This window comes from Oreochromis aureus, linkage group 10, assembly GCF_013358895.1.
Source record: "Oreochromis aureus strain Israel breed Guangdong linkage group 10, ZZ_aureus, whole genome shotgun sequence".
Classification (NCBI taxonomy): domain Eukaryota; kingdom Metazoa; phylum Chordata; class Actinopteri; order Cichliformes; family Cichlidae; genus Oreochromis; species Oreochromis aureus.
The window spans coordinates 5207548-5231838 of NC_052951.1; the positions used below are offsets into that span (position 1 = coordinate 5207548).

The window sequence follows — 24291 nt, forward strand, 5'->3', positions numbered from 1 at the left end:
TGCACAAAAAGAGCATTGTGCAAAAGTTGTGAGACATCCCTCATTTCCTTATATTTTACTAGGAATAGTGGAATAATTTATTGAAACGTGTAAATATACATGATTTTAAACACTGCTTTTGTCATAAACCATTATTCTTCAACAAAGCCTGTCGTAAGGGGGGCTGGACGGCACTAACACGTTATGGAGCTAACCGCGCTAACGCGTTGATACCGTGCAGCCCCACGCACAGGGCGATCCGCGATAACTCGCTAACGGAGATTTGCCGCGTTAATGCGGTTATGGCGTTAATGTCATTTTAACGAGATTAACGCTGACAGCACTAGTTTTTATATAGCACGTTTCTACTGTACACACTCAATGTGCTTTATAAAACATTCACACATACATTCATAAACGTCTTAGTGCTTTCTGTCTAACATTCAATGAAAGCATCGTGTAAAACCAGAGGTTCGGCATCTTGCCCAGGGATAGTTTGGCTTTGGCATGCAGACTGAAGAAATCAACAACTTCTTTTCCCTGGCTTCCAATTAATAAATGACCTGCTCTACCTCATGAACCAAAGCCACCCTGTTTACAAAGTGTTTTCAGAGAAGACAGTCATGTCATCAGACCATGCCTGATCAATAAATAATGACATGTATAAATGACTGATGAACTAAATCTCTCATTTTGATAACATATTCCATTGTGGCCCTTTGTAGAGGTATCCAGGCTGACTTTGTACTTGTCCATGATTTTCAAGATGGGCCTTTGCCACCACTGTGCCTTTGGAATATGATGTTCGATGTCAGTCTGTTCTACCAGTTCTGCCAGAGGCTGGAAAACCAAAGCCATCTTTCTCATGCTCTCATGTCACTTGCCTCATCTTCAGATGAGAGTTGGCAAAGATGTGACGAAGTGTGTAGCGTTCCTTCAGCTTGTCAGCAGATTTTATCCCAGTCTTTGTGGCAAAATTCCTGTCTGGGTTTTCCACCGTGCTTGTATATGTTCAAGGATGTTCTTATATTTTCTTCAGTCAAAGACAAACTTGTCCTAACTAAACTAGTTACAGTGTTAAGGACAATGTCAGTGCCAATACTGAACTTGGATCCAGGAACATTGTTGGAGACAGTAGCAAAAACAATTACAAGTGCAAGCTCCTCGTAGTTCTCTCTAGCTTTTACCAGCTGCAGAGTTGGTACAAGATATATAAGGTACAAGAGTCAGAGGGAGATCAAAACATTGTGAATGAGCCAATGAGTCAACATTCACAATGTGGGAAATAACAAAACAGCTATTTATTTGAAAAAGTAATGGTCTAAGCTACTTAATCCAGAGAATGCAAGCACTATGCTGAGAGTATTGCATACATGTATCGACGGCGAAAACCTCATTTTCGGTCCTTTGCTAAAATGGTGTCTCACAAGACTCTTATCTTAAACAGAAATACACATCTATGGGCTAAAATAAGCTACCTACACTTGCTTTAAGATGTAAATGGTAATGGACTGGTTCTTATATAGCACTTTTCTACTCTTACTGAGCACTGAAAGTGGTTTATACAACTCATGCATTCACGCGATCATACAAACACTTTATCTAAGGTTTTTAGTGCTTCTATCTAACATTCACTCTACGATGGATGCATCGGAGGGCAACATGGGGTTAATATCTTGCCCAAGGATATTTGGCATGGAGAGTAGAGGAGACTGGGATCCAACCACCAACCTTCCGGTGAGTAGGTGACCCGCTCTACCACCTGAGCTACAGCCACCCCGTCGATGTCTTAACCTTAGAATGGACACAAAGGGCAAAGACATAAACATAACTGAGAACTGAATTTTTTCCGGCACTTCTGGACGGACTTTATTTTTCAGACCCAAAAGTAGTTTGCTACTTAGTCTCAATGGATCTTTAGCATTGGAGAAATTTAGAGAAAATTGGCAAAATATTTTCTAGTGGCTGCTGTAAGTAATAATCAATATCGTCAAATAACCAAGTGCTCTATCTGTTCAGTTTAGCAAGCTCTACTTATAATTAATACCAGACAAAATAGTTATTGTAATAGAACTTTTATTCCAACCATTCTTGTTTTTAGTGGTCAACTTTGCATTACACATATACATATTTTTTCTGTAGCCAATTAAGTTTTTAAAAAAATAAGCGACTATGCATCCTGTACAATTCATTAATCAGCCGTGTTACACTGCCAGTACCTAAACTTGTTCTAGGATTACACAGATGGCCCCTCTCACTGTGATAGGGAGGTATCCATAAAAAAAGGAACTGACAGACGCAATGGCAGATAATCTACACAATGTATGTGCCAGAAAACATGACAGTGGAGGATGAGGAGGAGTGAGTGAAAAGATGGTGGTGGTGGAGGAGGAGAGAAGACAAGCATAGTGTTGGGGAAGGATTCAGTGGGGAAAGTCTTGTAGATTACATTTGCACAAGCTTGGGCATTCCAATTTCAGCTTGAATTTTCTATCTTCAGTGTTCTGATGGTTATCAGCTAGCAGAGGAAATGTTGCTCCCGTATGTGCGTCTGCGTGTTAAGTGGAGACACTCGGCCACGCAACACCTTTCAACATCAGAATGCCTCAGATGCTCTTTTTGGAAAACAGCTCAATGGCACAAATGCATTTGTATATGTACGTTTCATACTAAAACCTCTGTGAATAACTTTGTTAAACTCAAAGTCTATGGCGTGATTTTTGTGCCATTATTCTGAGCGTACGTAAAAAAAAATTTGAGCGCACATAAAAAAAAATTTGCAGGTGCAAGTGTTGCATTTTGAGGAGAAATTTATTTTGAGCGAAGAAAAGCTAAATTTGAGTGAACAAAATTCATTGCTGCGTGCAAAAAATGCATTTCAGTGTTTGCTATTATCCATACACACACACAATAGCAGCCCCTCTCGCTCAGTTTTTTCATTTATGTGTTGCTCGCGCTTGCGTTTTCGGAGATCCCTGTTACCCACCAGCTGACCGCATAGCTGGACTGGCCATTGGGCATACCGGGCATTTGCCCGGTGGGCCGATGGTGATTTTTAATTTTTATGTTTGTTTGTTTGTTTTTGTAACGGTATAAACAATGAAAGGTGGTGGATTAGCCAACTGGTCATGATAAACTCTGGGCTGGACCAATTAAAGAGGAAACCAGCGGATGCACTAAACAACAGCAGCACGTTCAAGCTTGATAAACTGTTGTTAGAATTTATTTAATATTACTTTCTAGTATCAGCTGATGTTTGCTGGAGCCACAGCTGTAAAAGCTGCTGGTCATGATATCGGTTTGGATATGTGGTGAGAGGGAAACATGAAGGTGATACAAATCATACATATCAACAAGACAGTGTACATCACTGTCACAACAGCGTTTGTTTTAGTTCAAAGGCTTTATGGTTTTTCCTATAACACCTGGTGGTGTAGTCGGCCGATTTTTTGTCAGTTCAGCCTTATATATTATGTTTAACCCGAGTGACCAGCAGGCATCTTGCAGATATATCAAGCAGATATTTGAAGTTTACACAGCACCATTCTCGCATGAAAATATCTTAAAAGTTTATTTTGTGACCCAGAAAGAGTAATATTTCAAACTCCGCCACTCTGTGTTCCTCCGCCACTGCCTCATTTGAGTTTTGGATTCTGTGATCTTGCATTTCATCATTTCGAGCTGATTGGAGACCAAAACAGCCAATCGGAGTTTTTTGCATCCAAGTCTGTGATTGGCTGGTTTTGTGGCACAAATATAACGGTGTACAGAAAGAGTTGAACGCGCACAGGCAGAAATGTTGAGAGCGCAAGCAACACATTGCGAGCAAGCGCAAGTGCAAAAACTGAGAGGGGCTGCTATTGTGTGTGTATGGATAATAGCAAACACTGAAATACATTTTTTGCATGCAGCAATGAATTTTGTTCACTCAAATTTAGCTTTTCTTCGCTCAAAATAAATTTCTCCTCAAAATGCAACACTTGCACCTGCAAATTGTTTTTACGTGCGCTCAATTTTTTTTTACGTGTGCTCAGAATAGTGGCACAAAAATAACGCCATAAAAGTCTAGACTTGAGGGGAGTGGTTAACATAATTACTATTGGATGATTATTTAAGTAACCCAAATCAATAAGAAGGTAAAGGAACTCTGTTAGTTGACCTCATATTGCCTTCATCATTCCCTCTAACGTTAAGATAAGATAAGATAAGATAAGATAAGATAAGATAACCTTTATTAGTCCCACACGTGGGAAATTTGTTATGTTTAGGATATGGCCATCAGGGTTTTATACTTTCTAGTCATTCCATCTTAAGGGTTTCTGAATTTCCTTTTTTGATTATTTTGAAACTGTTTCACGGACGTGATTTGCATGCCCAGCTCATGCGTTTCAGTTTAAACAATTGAATGTTTCTCATGCATAAATTGTAAAGACAATGTTTCTTTTGGTAAGTTAAAAGGAAGTGAGATGGTGTTTTTGGTCTACCACCCTGGTCCAAACTGAAACCCTTGGAGAGTGTGACATAACATGTTCTGCATTCCTCAAAAATGTTGTCCTGAGTTGAGTGTCTCATGAGTTCTGCCCGACACAGGCGCAGAACAGTAGCTAAAGAAGAAAAACTTCAGACGTAAAGAGCAACACATTAATCAATGTTTTGTACATTTAGTTTTCATTCAATCACTTTTATCTTAAGACCAAAAAGAGTAGAGACATTAGTTGAGCATTTTGGGGTATTTATTATGTGCCTGATATGTACTACACATACATAAATAATGTTTTTTTTTTGTTTCATATATTTTCATTCTATGAACTACCTATTTAGTTCTGAGTTCAATCTACCACATAGCAGACCCAAATTTCATACATTTAAGCAAGAAATGAATTTGTTTGATTTATATTTACAGTGAGTTGATTTAAAGAGTAACTGTTTGACAGCTGTTTGGAACGGTAACGGTATCAGTAGCTACTGGGAAAATGAAACTGCTAGCCCTTTTTTGCTTTGGGTACGCAATCAAGCAATCTTCATTTTGCAGTGACATACACTGTATAAAGTAAAACACATGTTCATTTTTTTTTTTTATCACTCATCCACTTATGGAATTCACTAGAGTCATCAAATGAAATGACAGCTACTAAGATGTGTACATTTAGGTTGAGTTTTGTGAGTTTTCTTTATGTGAAGTTAAAAAGTTTCACTTCATCAAACTAGTTTCATTTAAATTTGCAGACAATAATGAATGGTGAGGGTATTCATTCATATATTTGAGTGAGTTTTAGTATTTTCTGGAATACCACGGTGCAAAGCTATTGTTTCATTGCGCTCTATGCCACAGAAACATGTGATATCGATCCCACTTTGCGGAAGCACGCTTGGCTTTGGTCCTATATAGAAACAAGAAGGTACAGAATATTGCAGCTGTCATTTAATGAATTTACTTTGAAATCCACCAACCATCATTTTATCTCTGGTTCTCCAAAAGTTGAATCTGTTCATCTGGACGTAGCGTTTTGTGGGAGAAACGTTTCGTCACTCATCCAAGTGACTTCTTCAGTCTCAGCTGACTGCAGGTTTCCCCAAACCTTATAAACAGTACATTTGCATAATGACTGAAACCAGCCCACTGAGGAACAATGGGCTGTGAGGTCAGTTCCTTAATCATAATTATGCAAATTCCCATGACCATTGATCAACAATCACTGACCAAAACCCACTGATCAAAGAACACTGATCAATGGCCATGAGTACCATTCACAGAGAGTTGGGGAATGGCTGCAATCACAGCATTGTAAGATGGCGAAAGATGTACCCTTAGGCCCCCTCCTCGATTCAGAGATGGTCTTTCCCTTTTCACGTAAATGGCCTCCTTGACTCCGCGCTCAAACCAGCGTTCTTCCCTGTCCAGGATGTGTACATCCTCATCATTGAAAGAGTGTCCACTGGCCTGTAGGTGTAAATAAACTGCAGAGTCCTGGCCTGATGAGGTTGCTCTTCTGTGTTGTGCCATCCGCTTCGCTAGAGGTTGTTTGGTTTCCCGATGTATAAATCCTGACAATCCTCCTGGCACTTAACAGCGTACACTATGTTACTCTGTTTGTGTCGGGGACCCGATCCTTGGGGTGGATCAGTTTTGGCGCAGCGTATTTTGGGGTTTAAAAGCCACAGAGACCCGGTGTTTAGAAAAATGCGTCTCAACTGTTCGATACTCCTGACACATATGGGATCACTACAGGTTTTGCCTGGGCAGCGGTTGTCCTTCTCTCCTGGATCGGCTGGAGCTTTCTTTAGGTGCCTTCCAGCTTTGACAAAAGTCCAGCTGGGATAACCACATTACTCAGGGCCTTCTTGATGTGCTGTTCTTCTGCCTCCCTGGCCGCTATGTCAGTGGGGATGGTGTTCGCTCTGTGTTGTAGCGTCCTGATGACACCCAGTTTGTGCTCCAGTGGATGATGAGAGTCAAACCTTAGATACTGATCCGTATGCGTGGGTTTACGGTACACGTCAGCTTTTAGGTGTCCCCATTACTGATGAAAATCTCACAGTCTAAGAAGGCTAACCTGCCACTTTTCATATCCTCCTGGTGAATTTGATGTGTTGGTCCACCGAGTTAATGTGATCCGTGAAATGTAGTACGTCCTGAGATTTGACTTTCACCCAGGTGTCATCCACATATCTGAACCAATGGCTTGGTGGTGTTCCAGGGTAGGATAGCAACGCCCTCTTTCCACTTCTTCCATGTACAAATTGGCCACGATGGGTGAAACTGGGGAGCCATGGCACACCCATGTTTCTGCCTGTAGAACTGACCCTTGTATGTGAAGTAGGTGGAATGAAGACACAGTTCCAAAAGCAAACACACTTGGTTGATGCTGAGAGTGGTCCTGTTGCTGAGGTTGGTGTCATCCTGTAATCTCTTACGGACTACCTCCAACGCTTCCGTGACTGGGATGCAAGTGAAGAGAGATGTAACGTCGTACGAGACCATGGTTTCATCTGCCTCCATAATGACATCTCTCACCTTCTCAACAAAATCCAGGGTGTTCTGGATGTGGTGTTCAGAGCTGCCCACCAGCGGGTTGAGGATCGAAGCCAGAAACTTGGAGATGTTATAGGTGACCGAGTTGATCATGCAGACAATTGGTCTTAAAGGTGCACCCTGCTTATGTATTTTCGGTAAACCATACAGACTTGGTGTAGACTCCCCTGGGTACAGCCTGTGGTATGAGGTCCGGTCGATAGTCTTGTCTTGTTCTAACTGCTTCAGACAGTCTATGACCCTCTTCCTGTAGCCACTTCCTGGGTCTCGTTTCAGGGGCTCATAAGTATTTTCATCACTGAGTAGTGACAAAATCTTCTCATGATAGTCTTTCTGGTTAAGCAATACTGTGCACCTACCCTTGTCTGCCAGAAGGATGATAATGTTGTTGTCATCACTAAGTGATGTGAGTGCCTTCCTCTCCTCCATGGTGATGTTGGATGCTGGGGGCTTTGCATTGCCCCCAGCTACGTCCAGATGAACAGATTCAACTTTTGGAGATTTACTTTCCTGGATGATTGAGAATGCATCAAGACGTTTATCTCTGGTTCTCTCTGAGCTTTTTCCACTAGAAATACGCTGTTACACTGCTATTTTTGTTGATGGAGGGGAGCACATTGTTGGCACTCTTCACTCAACCCACCCACCCTCTTCCCAGGAGTGTGTGTGCCTGTGTATATGTTTGTTTTAGGAAATGATGCAGAGCCAGTTTGTGTAAATTTATCCACGACACAGCTGAAACAAAAATAAGTTTACTGAAGTCGGCCTGCCAACCATTTGGTGGCCTCGTGCCATGTTTGCCGTGTGTGTCGTATATGTAGTAGAGAATATCCATGTTCTTTTTATAATTATTTTGATGGAAGATTGAGGTGTGCACTGGAGCCTACTGCGTCAAAACAAACCTTTACAGTAACATATTTGAGCTGTAGCCAATGGGAAACTGATTTTACATTAATAAGTGTCTACTCAGTTGTCTTGACATTTTAAAGCCTCTTGGAAATAAATGTTAATTAACATTTTCTAATAATTAATCAGAAGCCTGGGCTTTTGACTATCTCAAAACTTTCGTTTATCCACCTTCCATTATCCAAACCAGAGCTTATGTTTCACAATATCTTGCCCCCCCCCCCATTTTCTTTGAACTTTGGTCAAACTTAGCCTTGATACCTAATCATGTTCAGGGAATTTATAAAAAGCTCCTTGTGATGTCAAGAATAGTTTGCTCTCTCAGTTATTAAGAGGTTCAGTACATGATGAGTGTAATCCCCTTCAGCTGACTGTGTGGGAAAATCTATGATACTGGACTCCTTGGTCTTCCCTAAAGCAGATATGTATATTTATATACATTTGCCATATGGATCCTTCTCACCAAGCATAATATTAGTTTGTGTGGCTGTTCAGAATATGATTGTCTATACTGGTAACTGTCATATTAGTGTCGGTTCATAGTCTGCTACTATTGCCAAAAGTTGAAACTTAAATGCTCTTCTAGACTAGTTTTCAGATTCTCCCCTCACCTTAAACTGGCTGTGCTGGATGGTTGACCTTCCTGGAGTGGGTTGTGGGATTGTTGGGGTTTCTTTCTAATATTGCAGGGTCTTTATTTTACAATGTACAGGTGACTGTACCTGTGAAATGGCACTATATGAATAAAACTGAATTGAATTTACGATGGTAGAATGACTTACCTGCTGCAAGAGTATTCTTTGTCTTGTGTGTTTAGTCTCTTTAGATTAAAAATTCGCCTCATTACAAGAAGGGTTTTTAGCTATGTTAATAAGGCTATTTGCATGCAAACCACCTGCCCATGGGGATTCCAAAAATGTTTCTACTGCACTGTAGTTTCACCACTATCCATTTTAGTCTGTGTTTTTTAATCTAATTTTAAAAGCAGGAAGCAACGGAATCAAACTGGAATCTGTAATATCCAAACAAAGATTTGCATAAATTCAAAGAAAAGAATTGCACTCAATGTGGAGTGTTGGCGCCATTGTTCGCCACATTCAAAGAAAGTGGCGAATCTTGCAAACTGTCACACCCACAGGAAATCCTGAATCTTCATTCAGACTGTGGGGTATATTTGAATTTGTGAAGGACATTCATTAAGAAGTTAAGCATGAAAGAATAAACTGGAAAGGTTAGAGATTTAAATTCAAGCACAAAATGTCATTGGAAATTGAAAGTCGGAGGAACCTTTGGAGTGAAGTGAGTAAAGAGAGGGAGAAGACTTAATGGTAAGAAGCATCTTGTTGATAATTATGATGCAGCTTAGTGATTTAGTTAAAAAGAAATGCGTACATCTCGTAGCCAATACCTATATAACCTATTTTTATGCTAAACATCTTCAGTCAGTGTCCACTGGACCATGTTCTTCTTTTGCATGTTTTATTTCAGCAACAGAACATCCTTCTCTGTCCCTCTCCACACTGTCTGCAGTGAGGCAAGACTGAGCAACTTCCCTGACACTGCAGAAATGCAGAATTACATACCAATACTTCCCTGTTGACCCAAGAGTCCCACATTGTGGGCCCCTCTACGCCTTGTCATTTTGACATTTTGATCTTAGCTAAATCCATGCAGTGACCACAACACTGCTGTAACATCTTTCAGTAAACTACAAATCCATGCCTTATTTATCATGCAGGTGAGGATGAGTCCAATCAACAAGAGCAGATAAATAAATGATACTGGTATGAATGGTAAGTATGGACTGTTGAAGAGCAAAGTTGTGAGGTTGGCTGGGTGGAGGGAGCTGCTGCTGGATCGGGTTAATGAGGTGGTCTGGGAGCATGGACCGGGTTCCTGACTGCAGTATGCATGGAGTTCACTTTAGCCTAGGGGGGATTTGTAGCCCTAAGACCACTGGTTAGACTCTTTTTGCCTCAGGCCGTGTATCCACTCAAGCCTTTGAGTGTGAGTGTGTGTGTGTGTATACAGATGTATGCGTGCTTGTATGGTGGTATGCCGGGAGACAGTGATTGTAATATTGCCCTCAGGATGACTCTGGTTGAAGCTTTGAGATCTCTGTGTTTAGTGTTGGAATTTGTGCATTAATATACATGCCTGTGTTTGCATGCGTACCCATTCCTGCTTGCATGCGGTGTATTTGCACTTGGATCTGTGTGTTTTGTGATTTTCTGCATCGAGTCCAACTACAAATGTGTACATAGCATCCCCCATCCCTGGCCCCAAATCTCATTACCATTCCACCCTTCCCTCCATCGTTTTACTCAACACCATCAAGGCCTTGCCTCCTGGTGTTTGCATTGTAAATCAGGTCTGACAATAAGGCAATGATTAGATCCTACTCGTATTCAAAAACATCTTATTTATTTATTCATCTCCCTCTCTTGCAGGCCATCAAGATGCATAATATCTGACCAAGGTGACATACCCACTTCCAAATGTTATTCATTGCTTTTGCAGGTCAACCTTTTCACCAACAAACCCAGGACAGATTAAATGAGATTTTTATGACAGGATATGCATGGAAGGGCTGCCTCTTTGATGCATGTACATACAGTACCAGTTCAGCTATCAGACTATGTTAAAGTGTTGCAATCTATGGGTAAGTGGCTTAGAAGCTTTCCTCTGGTGTAAAACTGTGGCACACTGTCCCTATTTTCATTAATATGCTCAAGATATTATGTCTGAAAAGTTGCTGGATACTGAGAAGCAGGTCCAATTGTACTGGATCATTTAAGTCAGTCAAGCTTTAGTGATTTTGTTATTTCGGGTTTTTAAGAAAGTGGCATCATGGGGACTGGGCTAATTTCTCTTCCAATTGCATCCTGCCATTGTGAGATTATTTCATTATTTCTGTTGATAATGAAAGCAAGTAAGACTCATATGTGTATCTGATAGGCCTCTACAAGTCTGTTGAAAACATTAGGATTTTTGTTTGGTTCATTGGTTAATCAATGCTGATCATATAAGTGAACAAATATGTACAGTCATGTGAAAAAGTGCTTGCCTCCTTCCGGATTTCCTATTTTTTTTGGATACACTTAAATGTTTCAGGTCATCAAACAAATGTAAATATTAGACAAAGATAAGACAAGTAAACACAAAATGTAGTTTCTAAAAGAAGTTGTTTTTAATTAAGGGGAAAACAATCCCAGCCTACTTCCCCTATTGCCTGCAATCAAGCATTTGTGATATCTGGCAGTCTTTCACAGGGCTGTGGAGAATTTTGGACAACTCATCTTTGCAGAATTTTGTAATTCAGCCACATTGGAAGGTTTTTGAGCATGAACCACCTTTTTAAGGTCATGCCACAGCATCTCAATCAGATCCAGGTCAAGACTTGGACTAGACCACCTAAAAGTCTTCATTTTATTTTTCTTAAGCTATTCAGTGGTGTAGTGGCTGGTGTGTTTTGGATCATTGTCCTGCTGCAGAGCCCAAGTGTGCTTCAGCTTTAGCTTACAAATAGATGTCGGACATTCTCCTTCAGGAGGTTCAGGAGAATTCATGGTTCCATTTACCACAGCGAGTCTTCCAGGTCCTGAGGCAACAAAACAGCCCCAGATCAACATCAGATTAACACCACCATATTTTACTATTTGTATGATGGTCCTTTCTCTGAAATGTTTCTCTGATGTTAGCCAGATGTAAATGGGCACACACCTTCCAAAAAGTTCAACCTTTGTCTTGTAAGTCCACAGAGTATTTTCCCAAAAGTCTTGGGGATGTTTTCTGGCAAAAGTGAGACAAGCCTTCGAGATGCATTGTCTTGTGTCTTTGAACTCTGCTATGCAGGTCTTTTTTGCCCAGTCTCTTCCTTATGGTGGAGTCATGAACACTGACTTTAACTGAGGCAAGTGAGGCCTGCAGTTCTTTGGATGTTGTTCTGGGGTCTTGTGTGACCTCTTGGACAAGTTGTTACTGCACTCTTGGGGTACATTTGGTTGGCTGGCCACTCCTGGGAAGGTTCACCACTGTTCCATGTTTTTGCCATATGTGAAAAAAAATGGGTCTCGCTGTAGTTCACTGAAGTCCCACAGCTTTAGAGATGGCCTTTCCAGACTGAGGTGAGACACTTTTTCACACAGGGTAATATAGATTTTGATAGAGGAATTTCATGGCATTTCAAACAAACATTCACATTATCCTCAAGATTAATTGTAATGACTTTTACAAGTGAGTTGGCCACTTAACTCATCTTTCCTTAGTTTGGTAATTGGCCGCAACAGTCTTAGCTTTTGAAGGAAACACTAAACACATTGACTTCTGGGACGGGCTCAGAGTAGAGAGAGATTATATCTCTTGGCTGGTCTGGGAATACCTCAGTGTTCCCCCGGATAAGCTAGAGAAAGTGGCTCCAGATAAGTGGAAGAAAGTGGATGGTAATGGTTAATATTGTGGAGTCTACATGTGTACAGCGTCAAGTGATAGAAAGTGTCACGGTTAACTTGGTAATGTAAGATTATGCCGTAAGATGATAACGGATAATATTATGGAGCAAACATGCTAACAAAACATATTTAACTTGGTCACTTTTTTACATTATATATGTATATCTGTATATGCATATATGTATGCATATACAGCATGCTAATGCATGGTAATGTTAACATTCAGCTTTAATCTGGTTGGAGATTGAGTTCAAGAGTGCTATTAAAATCTGAACATCACAGCCTCACATCAAACCACCAATTCAGCAACATGGTTATTTTCAGTTTTACATGTGAGGGCTCACATTACCTGTTCTCCACAGTTTGTGTGACTGTCAACACCGTCACCTCTGTTCACTTCTTTGCTGTGAAGTGTTGATAAGTCAACATGAGAGAATACCGCATCTCTGTCTACAACAGGCCTGTTTTTATTAATGAACCAGTGTAAGCCCCCTACCAGGTCACAGTTTGGCATGCAAGAAGTGTTCTCCACGGTGCTGCTTTGTGTGTTTAAATCGCAAAGTTTCTTTTTATCACCGTAGTCAGTGGCACGAAGCACTCTTGTCCCATGTATAATAGAAGCTGGACACTTTGTAAGAAATTCACCTTTAAACCAAAGCAGAGAAAAAACACTTCAGACATAGCTGAACTGTGAAGTCCACAGGCAGTGATCACATCATGTGTGACTAGATATGAATTTTTATTCAATGCCGGAGGTAAACAGGGTGAAACCGCAGCTACACTGCAGCCTAACCTTGCATCAATAGAGCACAGGCCCATTCTGTGCCTGAGAATTGTTGGAAAATTGAATGCTGAATAGAAATGTTCCTTATTGCACACAATCCGATGAAAGAGAACGTCTGCCTCCAATCCAAATTCAGAAAACCCTTTGATGTTTGTTGAAATAATTTTATGCCTACTTCTCATTTTTTATTTTATGCTTGCTCTTGAATTTTATTGTGACTACAGGCACTTTTCAATTGATATGCATTACGAACTTCGCAATAATTGAAAGGGCCTTGTTGAGGAACAAACATGTCATTTATCCCTGAAATTAATTTCACAACTTATTGTGTAACCACACACCTTTGGTGACTTTGGAAAGGGTGGGTGCCAGATGCTTATTGTCTTCAAAAATTGTACTTCCAAATTCATGAGAGAATTTTTTTTGCTGGGTTGAAATTAAATATCTTGTTGGTGTTTTTCTGGGGTTTTTTTCCCCAGTGTTCTTGTCTGTTCTTGTATGTACATTCACGCCTCAGCAGCCTTGGTATAGCATGTGTTTGTGCACAAGTTATGTTTCAGTGTGTGTGTATTTATGGATGCACCATTGCCTGCTCAAATTTACCATTTGGTGGCTTGTTCCTTTGAGGGATGGCAAAACTTGAGAGGCTGCGTAAAATACTGTGTGGTAATTGGAATTGCTTTATCTTCAGTCTCATCAATTAATGTGCAATTTTCCATTTAATCACTAACACGCTCGCTTCATTTGCAATTAAAATGAGGACTGATAACAGAGAAGATGCCTTTCAGCTGATACCAGTTGGAATGAGAACAGAAACCAGAAGACACAATCGGTACACAACGCAACTCACTGAGACATGCGCATGGCACATAAACAAGTGTGAGCGCACGCAGAGCAAACAGTCCTGCTTATATATGGGTGCACTGAATACATACACACTGAAACAGAATGACACAATAAAACATGCAGATTTGCAGCTAAAACCCCAAATTAGAAACCAAATCACCATTTGAAATCAAAATGCTGGCAGCGGTGGTGGATAGGGGTGCCACTCAAACAGAGAAAGGTCTACTCTGGTTGTCTTTTCTCTGACTTTTCCATTCAGAGACAATGTCAGGGTCTGAGTCTCAGTGGGTGATGAACTGACTGGCAGTGAAATTTCTGTCATGTAATATCCCAGAGTAGAGAGGAGAAAAAAGTTGCTCTTGTTGCTTCCCGTCTTTCACCTGAATATACTGAAGTCTACCCAAAAGGGGCCTTTTTGTTCACTCAGCTCAACACACAGGAGGCCATAGGAGGAGGTTTTATAGTGCTGGAAGGAGGAATGCCGGATAATACTTAAACATAATCTCATTAATGTTTCTGTAATAGTCCAACTTGTTGTGTCTCATATAGTTATTTATTACATATTTTTGCAGTTTTTCTTTTGTAGTCTATCTAAGATCCTCGTTTATACTATCATGTAAACAGTGTTATATGATTATTATAGTCTGTAACTTCACAGTCAAATACTCCAAATCCTTGGCTTTAACAGTCTGGTGGATTTTGCTCCACTTTCCTGAGGCGGTATCTTCTGAGTGGATGTTGCAAGCGGTACAGAGATTTTGCTCAGATGTTCCAGTTTCGTTTCACTAGCTGGTAATCAAATGCTTTTCCTCCAGGTCAATACCATTCAGTCCAAGTGCACCAGTCCATTGTAATTGCTGCCTGTCTTTCACAACCACACAAGGCTTTATGTGGCATTAGAGGGCATTTTTCAAATAACTCTGCCAGCCCAGGGTACCCAGCAAACTGATTGTTTAAAGTGACAGATTGAAACCTCACGTGTCTGATCTCACATGATATGTGAGATCAGAGCTTAAAGAGCTTGCCTTTTTTAAAAGTTGAAATCTCACAAAAAGTTTAATAAAGTTTAACCACACATTTATCTAAAACACCTTTTCTGCCATCATGTCACATTAACAAGGCATTTTCATGCAGTATATACATAGGTTAAATGTAACCTAAGGAAAGAGATCCAGCTGTGCTGTGTGTGTGTGTATGTGCATCTCTGCAAACCAATTAGCTTCCTTCAGTGGGTGTGGGGGCAATGGTTACAACAGAGTTCCACAGGGTACGGCCCTCAGCCCTGTGGGGTCTTGGCCAATAGCAATTAGCCTACCAACAAGAGCCCTAATTAGCCCTCTTGATTGGCTTGGTTACAGCACAGCAACAACATCAGCAGCCAAAACATAGAGACGACCAAGGTGACTCCGCCACAATGCATGTAAAGCCATCTGTAATTAGCAAACGAGCATAGCTCTCTGTAAATGGTAAACAAGTAGTGGGCTTTGTTTGTGGTATCCTCATGAACCTGCTGCTATGTAAAGTGTTTCTTTAAAAGGGCTGCGCACACTTAATCATGTTGTTTTCTTTTTGCTTGGCAGCATTGTTAGAGCACTCAGTGATAATACTGACTGTTCTGTGAGCTCTATGCAACACATGCAGAAGTAGACTGAAGGGAGATATAGCAAAGAAATAAATTAGTAAGTGCAGAAGGGATAGAAGTGTGAGACGATGTGTTTGAGAAACCCGTCTCGTATGATTTAATCATAGCAGCACCTGGTGGTGGCTGCTGTCATGGAATTTACAATCACTGCTTCCTTGCACTGGATTTATGTTTTTTTTCTTTCTTTCTTGTCTGTTTCTTTCCCAGTCTCAATGTGAAACTATCCCATGATGCAACATGTGTCCCCAGCATCTGCAGTGACAATGATGGCCACCCAGAGCGCTCCTCCACCATCGTACCAGGAGAGCCAACAGGTTAGCGCACCAACTTAAAGACTTTTCATATGGTACAAACCTCTGTACAATAACCCCTGGATTATTGTGTCTAATGTGAACACACAGCTAAGCTTATGGAGGTTTTCTGTGTTATCTGAGCTCTTACTTACAATGAGAATAGAGCACCTTACAAGTATAAATCAGGATCTGATGAGAAGGATTGAAGGTTAAAGATTTGATAAATAATAATTTTGGGTTTTTCCCCAAACTAAAACTTGTACTCTTTAATAGTTGAAATTTTAAGATGATTTGTAGTACACATTTAAGAGCAGCCTCTCATGATTCATAATTGGTGTTATTCTAAACAACCTCTGGAGTAAAACAAAAAAAATAAAAGTAACGTTTAACATTTGGGGTTTTGTTGACAGTGGGTTTATGTCCTTGTTTATTATCCAGCTATCTTTTCTCAGTATGCATTAGGTTATTCTTTTCAGCAGGAGCTGTGGTTTTAAATTTGTTTTGATTTTTGTGAGAACTCAGAAATTAACTAAATGAAAATGACAAAAAAGGTTTTGTTAAATTACAAGTCATTTCATATACTATGACATGAGCGTTCCCCAACATTTTTTGCACCATGGACCGGTTTAATTTCAGACAATATTTTCACAGACCGGCCTTTAAGGTGTTGCGGATAAATACAACAAAATAAAATGATACGACCAGGACAAAAACTGTGGTATTTTGTAAATATAATAATAAACGCGAATTGACCGTGTGATTGTGTAACTTTATTAGCAACCTCCTCCTAAAATGAAACATTGAGAGTAACATCCTCCTCTCTGCCCCTTAATGCTCTCTGGTCACTATGGTAATGCGTAAATATTTCTTTCAAAATAAGACACACAAGTACAACATGGGAAAACACCCAGGGAAACCAAGTTAACGATAAAAACCCTGAAAACCATAAATTTCACACGCGAGCCTCAACTCTCGCGGCCAGCACCAAATGACGCACGGACCGGTAACAGTCTGTAGCCTGAGAATTGGGAACTGCTGATCTAAACCATATACTCAATGATATCATGACCTGCCTTTGGTCCTGTTTACTCACCTGTCAGCTCGATCAATTCCAACCTACTAAGGCCACACACACTATCTGGCCTCCAGGTGTTAGCATAGAGCCTAAAACATATAAAGTGCAACTAGTGCGGAGCAGGCTTGTTCCAGCACATCCCAACACCTTGTGCTGTGTTAACTGTTGCCAGTAAAACAAAATAAAAGCCATCACTTACTGTTCCATGTATTCAATCAACAAATTTCGCTGCGTCTGTGAATGTACTGAGTATTTCTGCTGCCTTGTGTTTAAGTCCATTTTACATATGAAGGATATGTTCTAAATAGCCTTGTATAGAATTTTGGATGGGTGATCCTTTTTGTGAACTACAGTACACCACCATTCATAGATGTAAAACAAATGTGTATCTATTTGTAGTGAACAAACCTCTAAATCTAATATGTAAAATCACATCTGTTTGTAACTTTTTCTTAAGCTTATGAGAATTACTAAGGGTGAACATGAAAAAAGATGCTGTCACAAAAGATGATAAAACACTTGAAGAGAATCCCTAGCTGAACATGAGCTTTAAATAGTAACTTACAGATACAGTGATATCTGTGTAAAAATACAGCTTATACCGAGTGATCACCAGAAACACAGTAAGCCTAAGAATATTACATAATAGTACAGAAATATTATAATAGAGAATATTTTGTTCAGCGCCACAGACATCCTGTGATGATGGAATAGAGTGGGTTCATCTGACCATCTAACCCTGCTTGTCGTTCATAGCACCTCTGTCTGCTTTCGCCAGAGGATTAGTGCCAGGGGAGAGCTCCCGAGCTGCAGCCTGTGTGCTCGGCAAATGCAAATTAGAGCTAGTTAAGTGTGAAGAACCTAATTTATTTCCCATTTGGTGCTGGGATTAAGACTTGAAGCTTCCTTCCACACCACCCTGCTGAAAAAAAAAACAGAAGGGGGATGGGGTTTTTTAGACTCATATCCTCATAAAAACCGAATGAGAGAGAAAAGTGGAATGAAGTAAGAGGACGATGAAGATGATGATTGGCCATGTTTGTAAAACATGTTAGCCCCCATTCTCACCCACAACACAAATACCATGAAAAGAAGTAAAAACATCCTATGAGACATGTCCATCTTATAAGACATATATAAAGTTTAAACATTTACTGACAGAGGCAGTGGGAATTTTTTGTCCTCCTTTTCTATATTCTGACTAATTCACTGTTCAGTTTCTTGTTCCAAACTGGATATATATCATTTAACAGCAGTGTATACGATCTGTAAGTGTCTTGTTCAATTACTCAACCTGTCCTAACTCACTCATTCACTCACAATTCATTTGCTTAACAGCATCATCAGGCCACTGACCCGTCAAGCCATAATGATTCATGCCAGCAACATCCTCATTTGCCGTCTGACAGAATTCAATGCATGTTGTAGCCTTACTTGCTTAGAAAAGCAATTACAAGAATTACTTTTAAAAATGACTTTTATATATAGCTGAGTGGTTGTCATCACCCTGCCAGGTGGGTAGGTTGGCAGGCAACATGGACACCCAAGTTTATGAGTGCGATAACCTAGGATTTCCAAATTGATACCAAAGGGGCACATACTAAAAACAGACAAGTTCAAATCTCAGTGACCTAGACCTCAAGGTTAGAGGTCAGAGGTCAAGTTTTCTGAAAATGTTCTAATTGCTATAACTTGAGAAAATGTAAGATTTTGAAAGTACTTAATTAGTGGTAATTACTAAATATGAGCATGTCAGCATGCTTTACAATACTGATAACGATTGAATCTTAGCACTGCCGTGTTAGGAGTGTTACTGTGAGCGTATTAACATCCTAAATCACTGTATATATGCAACATCACAGATGATACTAAAACAAAAGGAATATTTCAAAGTCATGATTGCTAATGTAAGGAAAAAAGAACATAAATATATCATTAAGTCATTTTGTGATTTTTTTTAAATATCACCAGATGACGGGCACGACTCAACAGAACACCAAGACCCCACAGGTCCACATCCCAGCAGCCTCCGCAGCAGGAAATAGCTCTGTCAGTGTGACCCTTGACCCCCAGGCCCAGCTTGAATCTGACAAGAGGGCTGTTTACAGGTTGGTTACATTTTTCATGAGATAGCTCTGTGTTACTGTAAAGGCTATAAGCCAGTCTGAAAACACAAATATGACCAGGGCCAAGAAGCAGAGAAAGACCATGTTGTTTTTCAGTGTTTTTTTTGCTTTGATTATTTAGCCATGTGTCATTATTTGTGTCATTAAGTTTGGCAGTCTGCACCCTTCTGCTCTTGAATTACATTTCACTTGTTCCCCTTTGAAGAAATGTTTCTCTCCAGTCCCATGCTGGCTTTAAGAAACTGTAGTAAATTAACTTGATGTGTTACTCACCGATGAAGGACACAGGCACTAGTGTTGTTTTTAATACATTCTCTCAAACTAGCCATGGCATAAAAGCTTTTGGAATTATACTTGAAGGGGCTTTCTTCAGATTTCATTCATAAACCAAAGAGCACCTCGTTTCTTCACTCATCACGGGCAGTTCAGTTTTCTCTGCTTTGAACTGTGTAAATGTTACAAGACTTTTAAAAAAGCATCTCATAGTGCAGCAGTTGTCTGTACAATGAGGTAGGCTCTTATTTGTTATAATTATGACTCATTATAAACTCACTGTTATGAATTATGAACAGCCAACAAAAATAAAGCAGACCAGAAGAGGACAAAAAGTAAATTTACATTGTTTTTTAATTAAATGCTGTTGAAAGTGATATTTGAAATTTCATTGGCCCTTTGTTTTGTGTGAGGTTTTAGCTTGACTCCAGATCAACATTGTAAAACATAATTTATTTCTCTTTCACGCCAACAGCCATTTTCAAAGGTAAGCATCACTCTTCAGATGAAAGAGAGCTTCTTTTGGAGTCACACTTGTGAATAGATGTTCATTTAAGTAGAAACACATGAACCATGCTAATAGAGATAATAGAGATGTTTGTGAAAACGGATTTCATCATGTGTCACAGTTACTCGTAATACTCATTTTACAGGCTTTTACTTTATGTTCTGGCCAATGTCTCAGCGACGTAAAGTGCAGCAATATTACAAAGGAAAAAGTTTGTACTGTTTACAGGAAATGAAGAAAGTAGTTACCTCAGTTATTACGCTGCTGCTCAGGTTATGTTTTTATATTAGCTGCCATCCATTGGTAGATATATTAAGTTGACATTTATGCTGTGTAGTGAATTGCATTTTTGCATTTTCAGATTGTGTGGAAGTTCTGTATTTTGTATTTCAAAGTAATCATATGATCAGCAAATAAATTTCACATCACACTTTCAGTACCATTTGACTAACCTTTTATTTAAATCTGTCTAAGTTAGTTTTCTCAACTTCTGGAAACTCATAAAACTCGACTGAACTAATTAACCAAAATGAGGACATTCTAATATATATTTATATATGTATATATATATATATATATATATATATATATATATATATATATATATATATATATATATATATATATATATATATATATTATGGGTGGAATTTAACGTATTCATTTGCAAAAAAAAAAAGTGTTCAAAACATAACCAATTTAATCACCGTTTGCATTCCAAGCAAAGGAGAGCATTTGCCAATGCATGATTTCCTGGAACACCGACTGCACACGTCAGAGCTCAGCAGCTACAAAAATGGAAGAATCGGAAGAAAGCGCAATGCTAGCACTGATGGGTGACAAATTTCATTTCATTTCATTATACTACCCGATGAAAGCCTTGATAAAAGCTTGGTTTTGTGCAAATTGTGCAGAAAGGAACTACTTGAAGCCTATGGTGCCATCTAATGATCAATGATCAAACTGTTTTATGTACAAAACATGTACATTTTATGTTATGTACAAAATCATTTGGGCTAAGGTTACTCACAGTTTAAAGGTGAAACTTGTCAAACGACCATTTATTAAGAGGAAAAACTGCACTTTATGTTGAATATTTTTATTAGTTGTATTATTATTATTTAAAGACAACATTCTGAAAATGTACTTCAAGTACTTAAAGTAGCACTGGCTGTCCAATTTTGGCCAGGGATATGTTTTTGTTGTTTTTCTACTGTTTTATTGAAATGCAATTAAAATGCATTTTTTTCCAGAAATTAAAAGAGCTTGAGTTTACAGTATTCATGTCTGTATCTATTATCTGTCGCCCACTAAAACCCTTTAAATTAAAAAAGTTTCACTGCAGTGCAGCTTGTGATATTTAAAAGCCTACCTTTAACTATTACAAGTAGCTCATGGTCAAAATAGCTATTTATTTGACTTGACTCTCTCCCTTCCTAATTGTTTCCCTTTCAGCTTTTTGTCTCCACCTTTTCACCACTTCTTCCACACTAAACTGTAGTACACTGAGTACACACTGAAGGCCAATACAGTGTTGGTAATGAAAATGAATGATAGGCCTGCTGTTGGTGCTTGTATGGGTGGCAACGGCCTTTCAAATGGCTCAAAAGTGCTTCGGCCCACCAGGCAAGTGCCCGGTATGCCAGATTACCAGTCCAGCCTTGTTATCTGTGCACCACCTGTCATCTGTTACAAAGTTATTGTTTGGATAATCCAAATAGAAATTTTACTAAATGTTATCCACATATGAAGTCCTGAGTAAAATCATTTTGAAATGTTAATTTATTTATTTTTTTACATTTCCCAGCTTTATTTTAGAATGTTTATGGCTCACCAAACAGATGCTTGTGGAACATTTCATACTTTTGTATTTACTGTGTAGAAGGGATTGTCATGAAGACACCACCTCGTTATGTATGAAAAATAAGAAGAAAATCACTGCTTGGGGAAAACCCAAAATACCAGCCGAAATAATGATACAAATTACACCTCCCTTTTCTCTCAGCTCATCACTAGAATATTGATAAACCCTTATAATGAGTTTATATTATCTATTTATGAAGTAAATTATTCAAAATATACAGGCATTTTTAATCAAGCTGGGAGATCTCCTGGTAAAACATCAGCAACTAACTTGATTTGTTGAGTGAAATGGGACTGAGGATGCCCAGCACTGCCACAGCTGGAGATGTGAGTCCCCCCATGTGCAGACCTGAGGCAAGCCACTGTAAAGTCCTTGGCTGATCCACTGAGATACAAGGCTGTCTTTGATGTGAGGCACCATGTTTGGAGCAGCTCCGGGTGTATTTGTGGTGGTGGAATCAGCACCACTTCCATTTCCTCTGGGGAGTTTTGGATCTTGGTTTCCTCCTTTAACAGTTCTCAACCACATATACAATACAAGTTTCTAATCCTAGCTGTGACATATAGAACTTCTGAAATCATTAAAATGCAATCTCAGTTTTAAAATGTGTTTGTTGACTACTTGTTTTTATTATTAAGATAAAAGCTACAGATGTCACTGTAATCATATAAAGATAAAATATGTGCAGTCCATTTGAACTGCACCCCTGCATTGACTATAATTTCCAGTCCATCAGATTAGATTAGATTAGAATCAGGTATTCCAGAGTATAGGTAGCAGTGATTAAAACCAAACAGACAGTGACGGGAAGAACCTTTATTGTTTAACTCTGATATTTGCATCTGCGCTTCTCTCTGCAGTTTTGATTTTGTTGTAATCAGTCAAGCTCTAGAGTTGCTCACGGGCCAAATGTCCAGAATTCCTGATTGCAATGATTGATGAGTTTGGTAAGGGAGTATCCTTGGGCAAGATACTAACCCAAGTTGCTCTCCGATGCATCCATCGACGTATGAATGTGTGTGATTGTAGTTCGAAAAGCACTCAGTATGGATGAAGTGCTTGTGTGACTGGGTGAATGTGGCATGTTGTATAGAGCGCTTTGAGTCCTCGGGGAGAGTAGAAAAGCGCTATATAAGAATCAGTCCATGTAATAATTATGATATTTTTTTTCCGTTTCTTTCTTTCTGCCTTCCTCTCATTGAGTCTGGCTCAGTGTGTCCTGTACTGAAGGACATAGACAACGAAACGGTGTTCGCCCCATGATCAGAAGGTTGGGGGTTTGAATCCACTGAACAGTTATCCTGAGGTCCCCTTGAGTAAGGGTACTGTCTCTCTGGATTGGCAGCTGCCCATTGCTTCACTGAATGGGTTAAATGCAGAGACCTATAAACTTAAAATTTAAAAAAATTATCATTAAATGGGCACGGTGGTTAGCACTGTTGCCGCACAGCAAGAAGGTCCTGACTTCAATTCCACCATCAGGCCGGGGTCTTTCTGTGTGGAGTTTGCATGTTCTCCCCGTGTTTGCGTGGGTTCCCTCCGGGTACTCCGGCTTCCTCCCACTGTCCAAAGACATGCAGCTTGTGGGGATAGGTTAATTGGATAATCTAAATTGTCACTAGGTGTGAATGTGAGTGTGAATGGTTGTCTGTCCCTGTGTGTTAGCCCTGCGACAGACTGGCGACCTGTCCAGGGTGTACCCCGCCTCTCGCCCTATGACAGCTGGGATAGGCTCCAGCACCCCCCGCGACCCTGAAAAGGATAAGCGGAAGCGAATGGATGGATGGATGAATGGATGGATGGATGGATGGGAGAAAGTTTTCCATTAAATAATATCTCCCTATGACCCCTCACGGAATGTCAGGGTCTGTAAAATGTAGTGTTACAGACAAACATAGCTGTAGATGATCAGTGTCTTTATGTGATAAAAAAGCAGTGGGGTAAAGGGTAAATTGAGATGAGTAAATGGTGCTATGGAGAATATAATGTCGAATGAGTCAGTTAATATTTATAATGGCACGTCGTTAAAATGCAGTAATTAACTCTTGGAGGCAACCCGAAAAATTCACTGGCATGTGCTGTTTAAAATATCGTAATTTTTGTCTCCTATTGAAATACTTGCTGTTAAGCACTCAAAGAAGTGCTGAGCAGATTAGAATTTTTGGTATGACTGTTGCCCTTGTGAGGAACTAATGACTAAACGCACCTTGTTATAAACACAATTAAATTTGACTTCACTTCCGTCTCCCACAGTGAGTGAAATTATGCAAAAAGACACAAATAGCACTTTGTTTTTATGCTTCTGTGCTGTGCTCATATGGGGGCTGTAGACTTTGAAAGGAGAAGAGCAGTGAGAATCAGCATCTCTGCCATTTTTCTTTAATTATTTTGCTCAGGAAGCCTGTGCAGGCTTTAATGTTTCTTTTCACTAATTGCTGGAATGCCAATTTTATGAGGAGATGTGTGCTTTTCTCTCTCCGTCTCTCTGTCTCTCTGCCTACTTTGTTATTA

The 24291-nt window shown here is 39.7% G+C and overlaps 1 protein-coding gene across 1 annotated transcript in view; it reads left to right on the forward strand.

Moving 5' to 3' along the window:
• The window catches only part of pknox2 (pbx/knotted 1 homeobox 2), a 97837-nt gene that overhangs the window by 45699 nt on the left and 27847 nt on the right, over nt 1–24291 (forward strand). The window contains exons 2-3 of the mRNA XM_031738519.2: nt 15849–15955; nt 18981–19117. Coding sequence (XP_031594379.2) covers nt 15869–15955; nt 18981–19117 — 224 coding nt within the window. The 5' untranslated portion in view covers nt 15849–15868. The remainder of the gene's footprint in view (nt 1–15848; nt 15956–18980; nt 19118–24291) is intronic.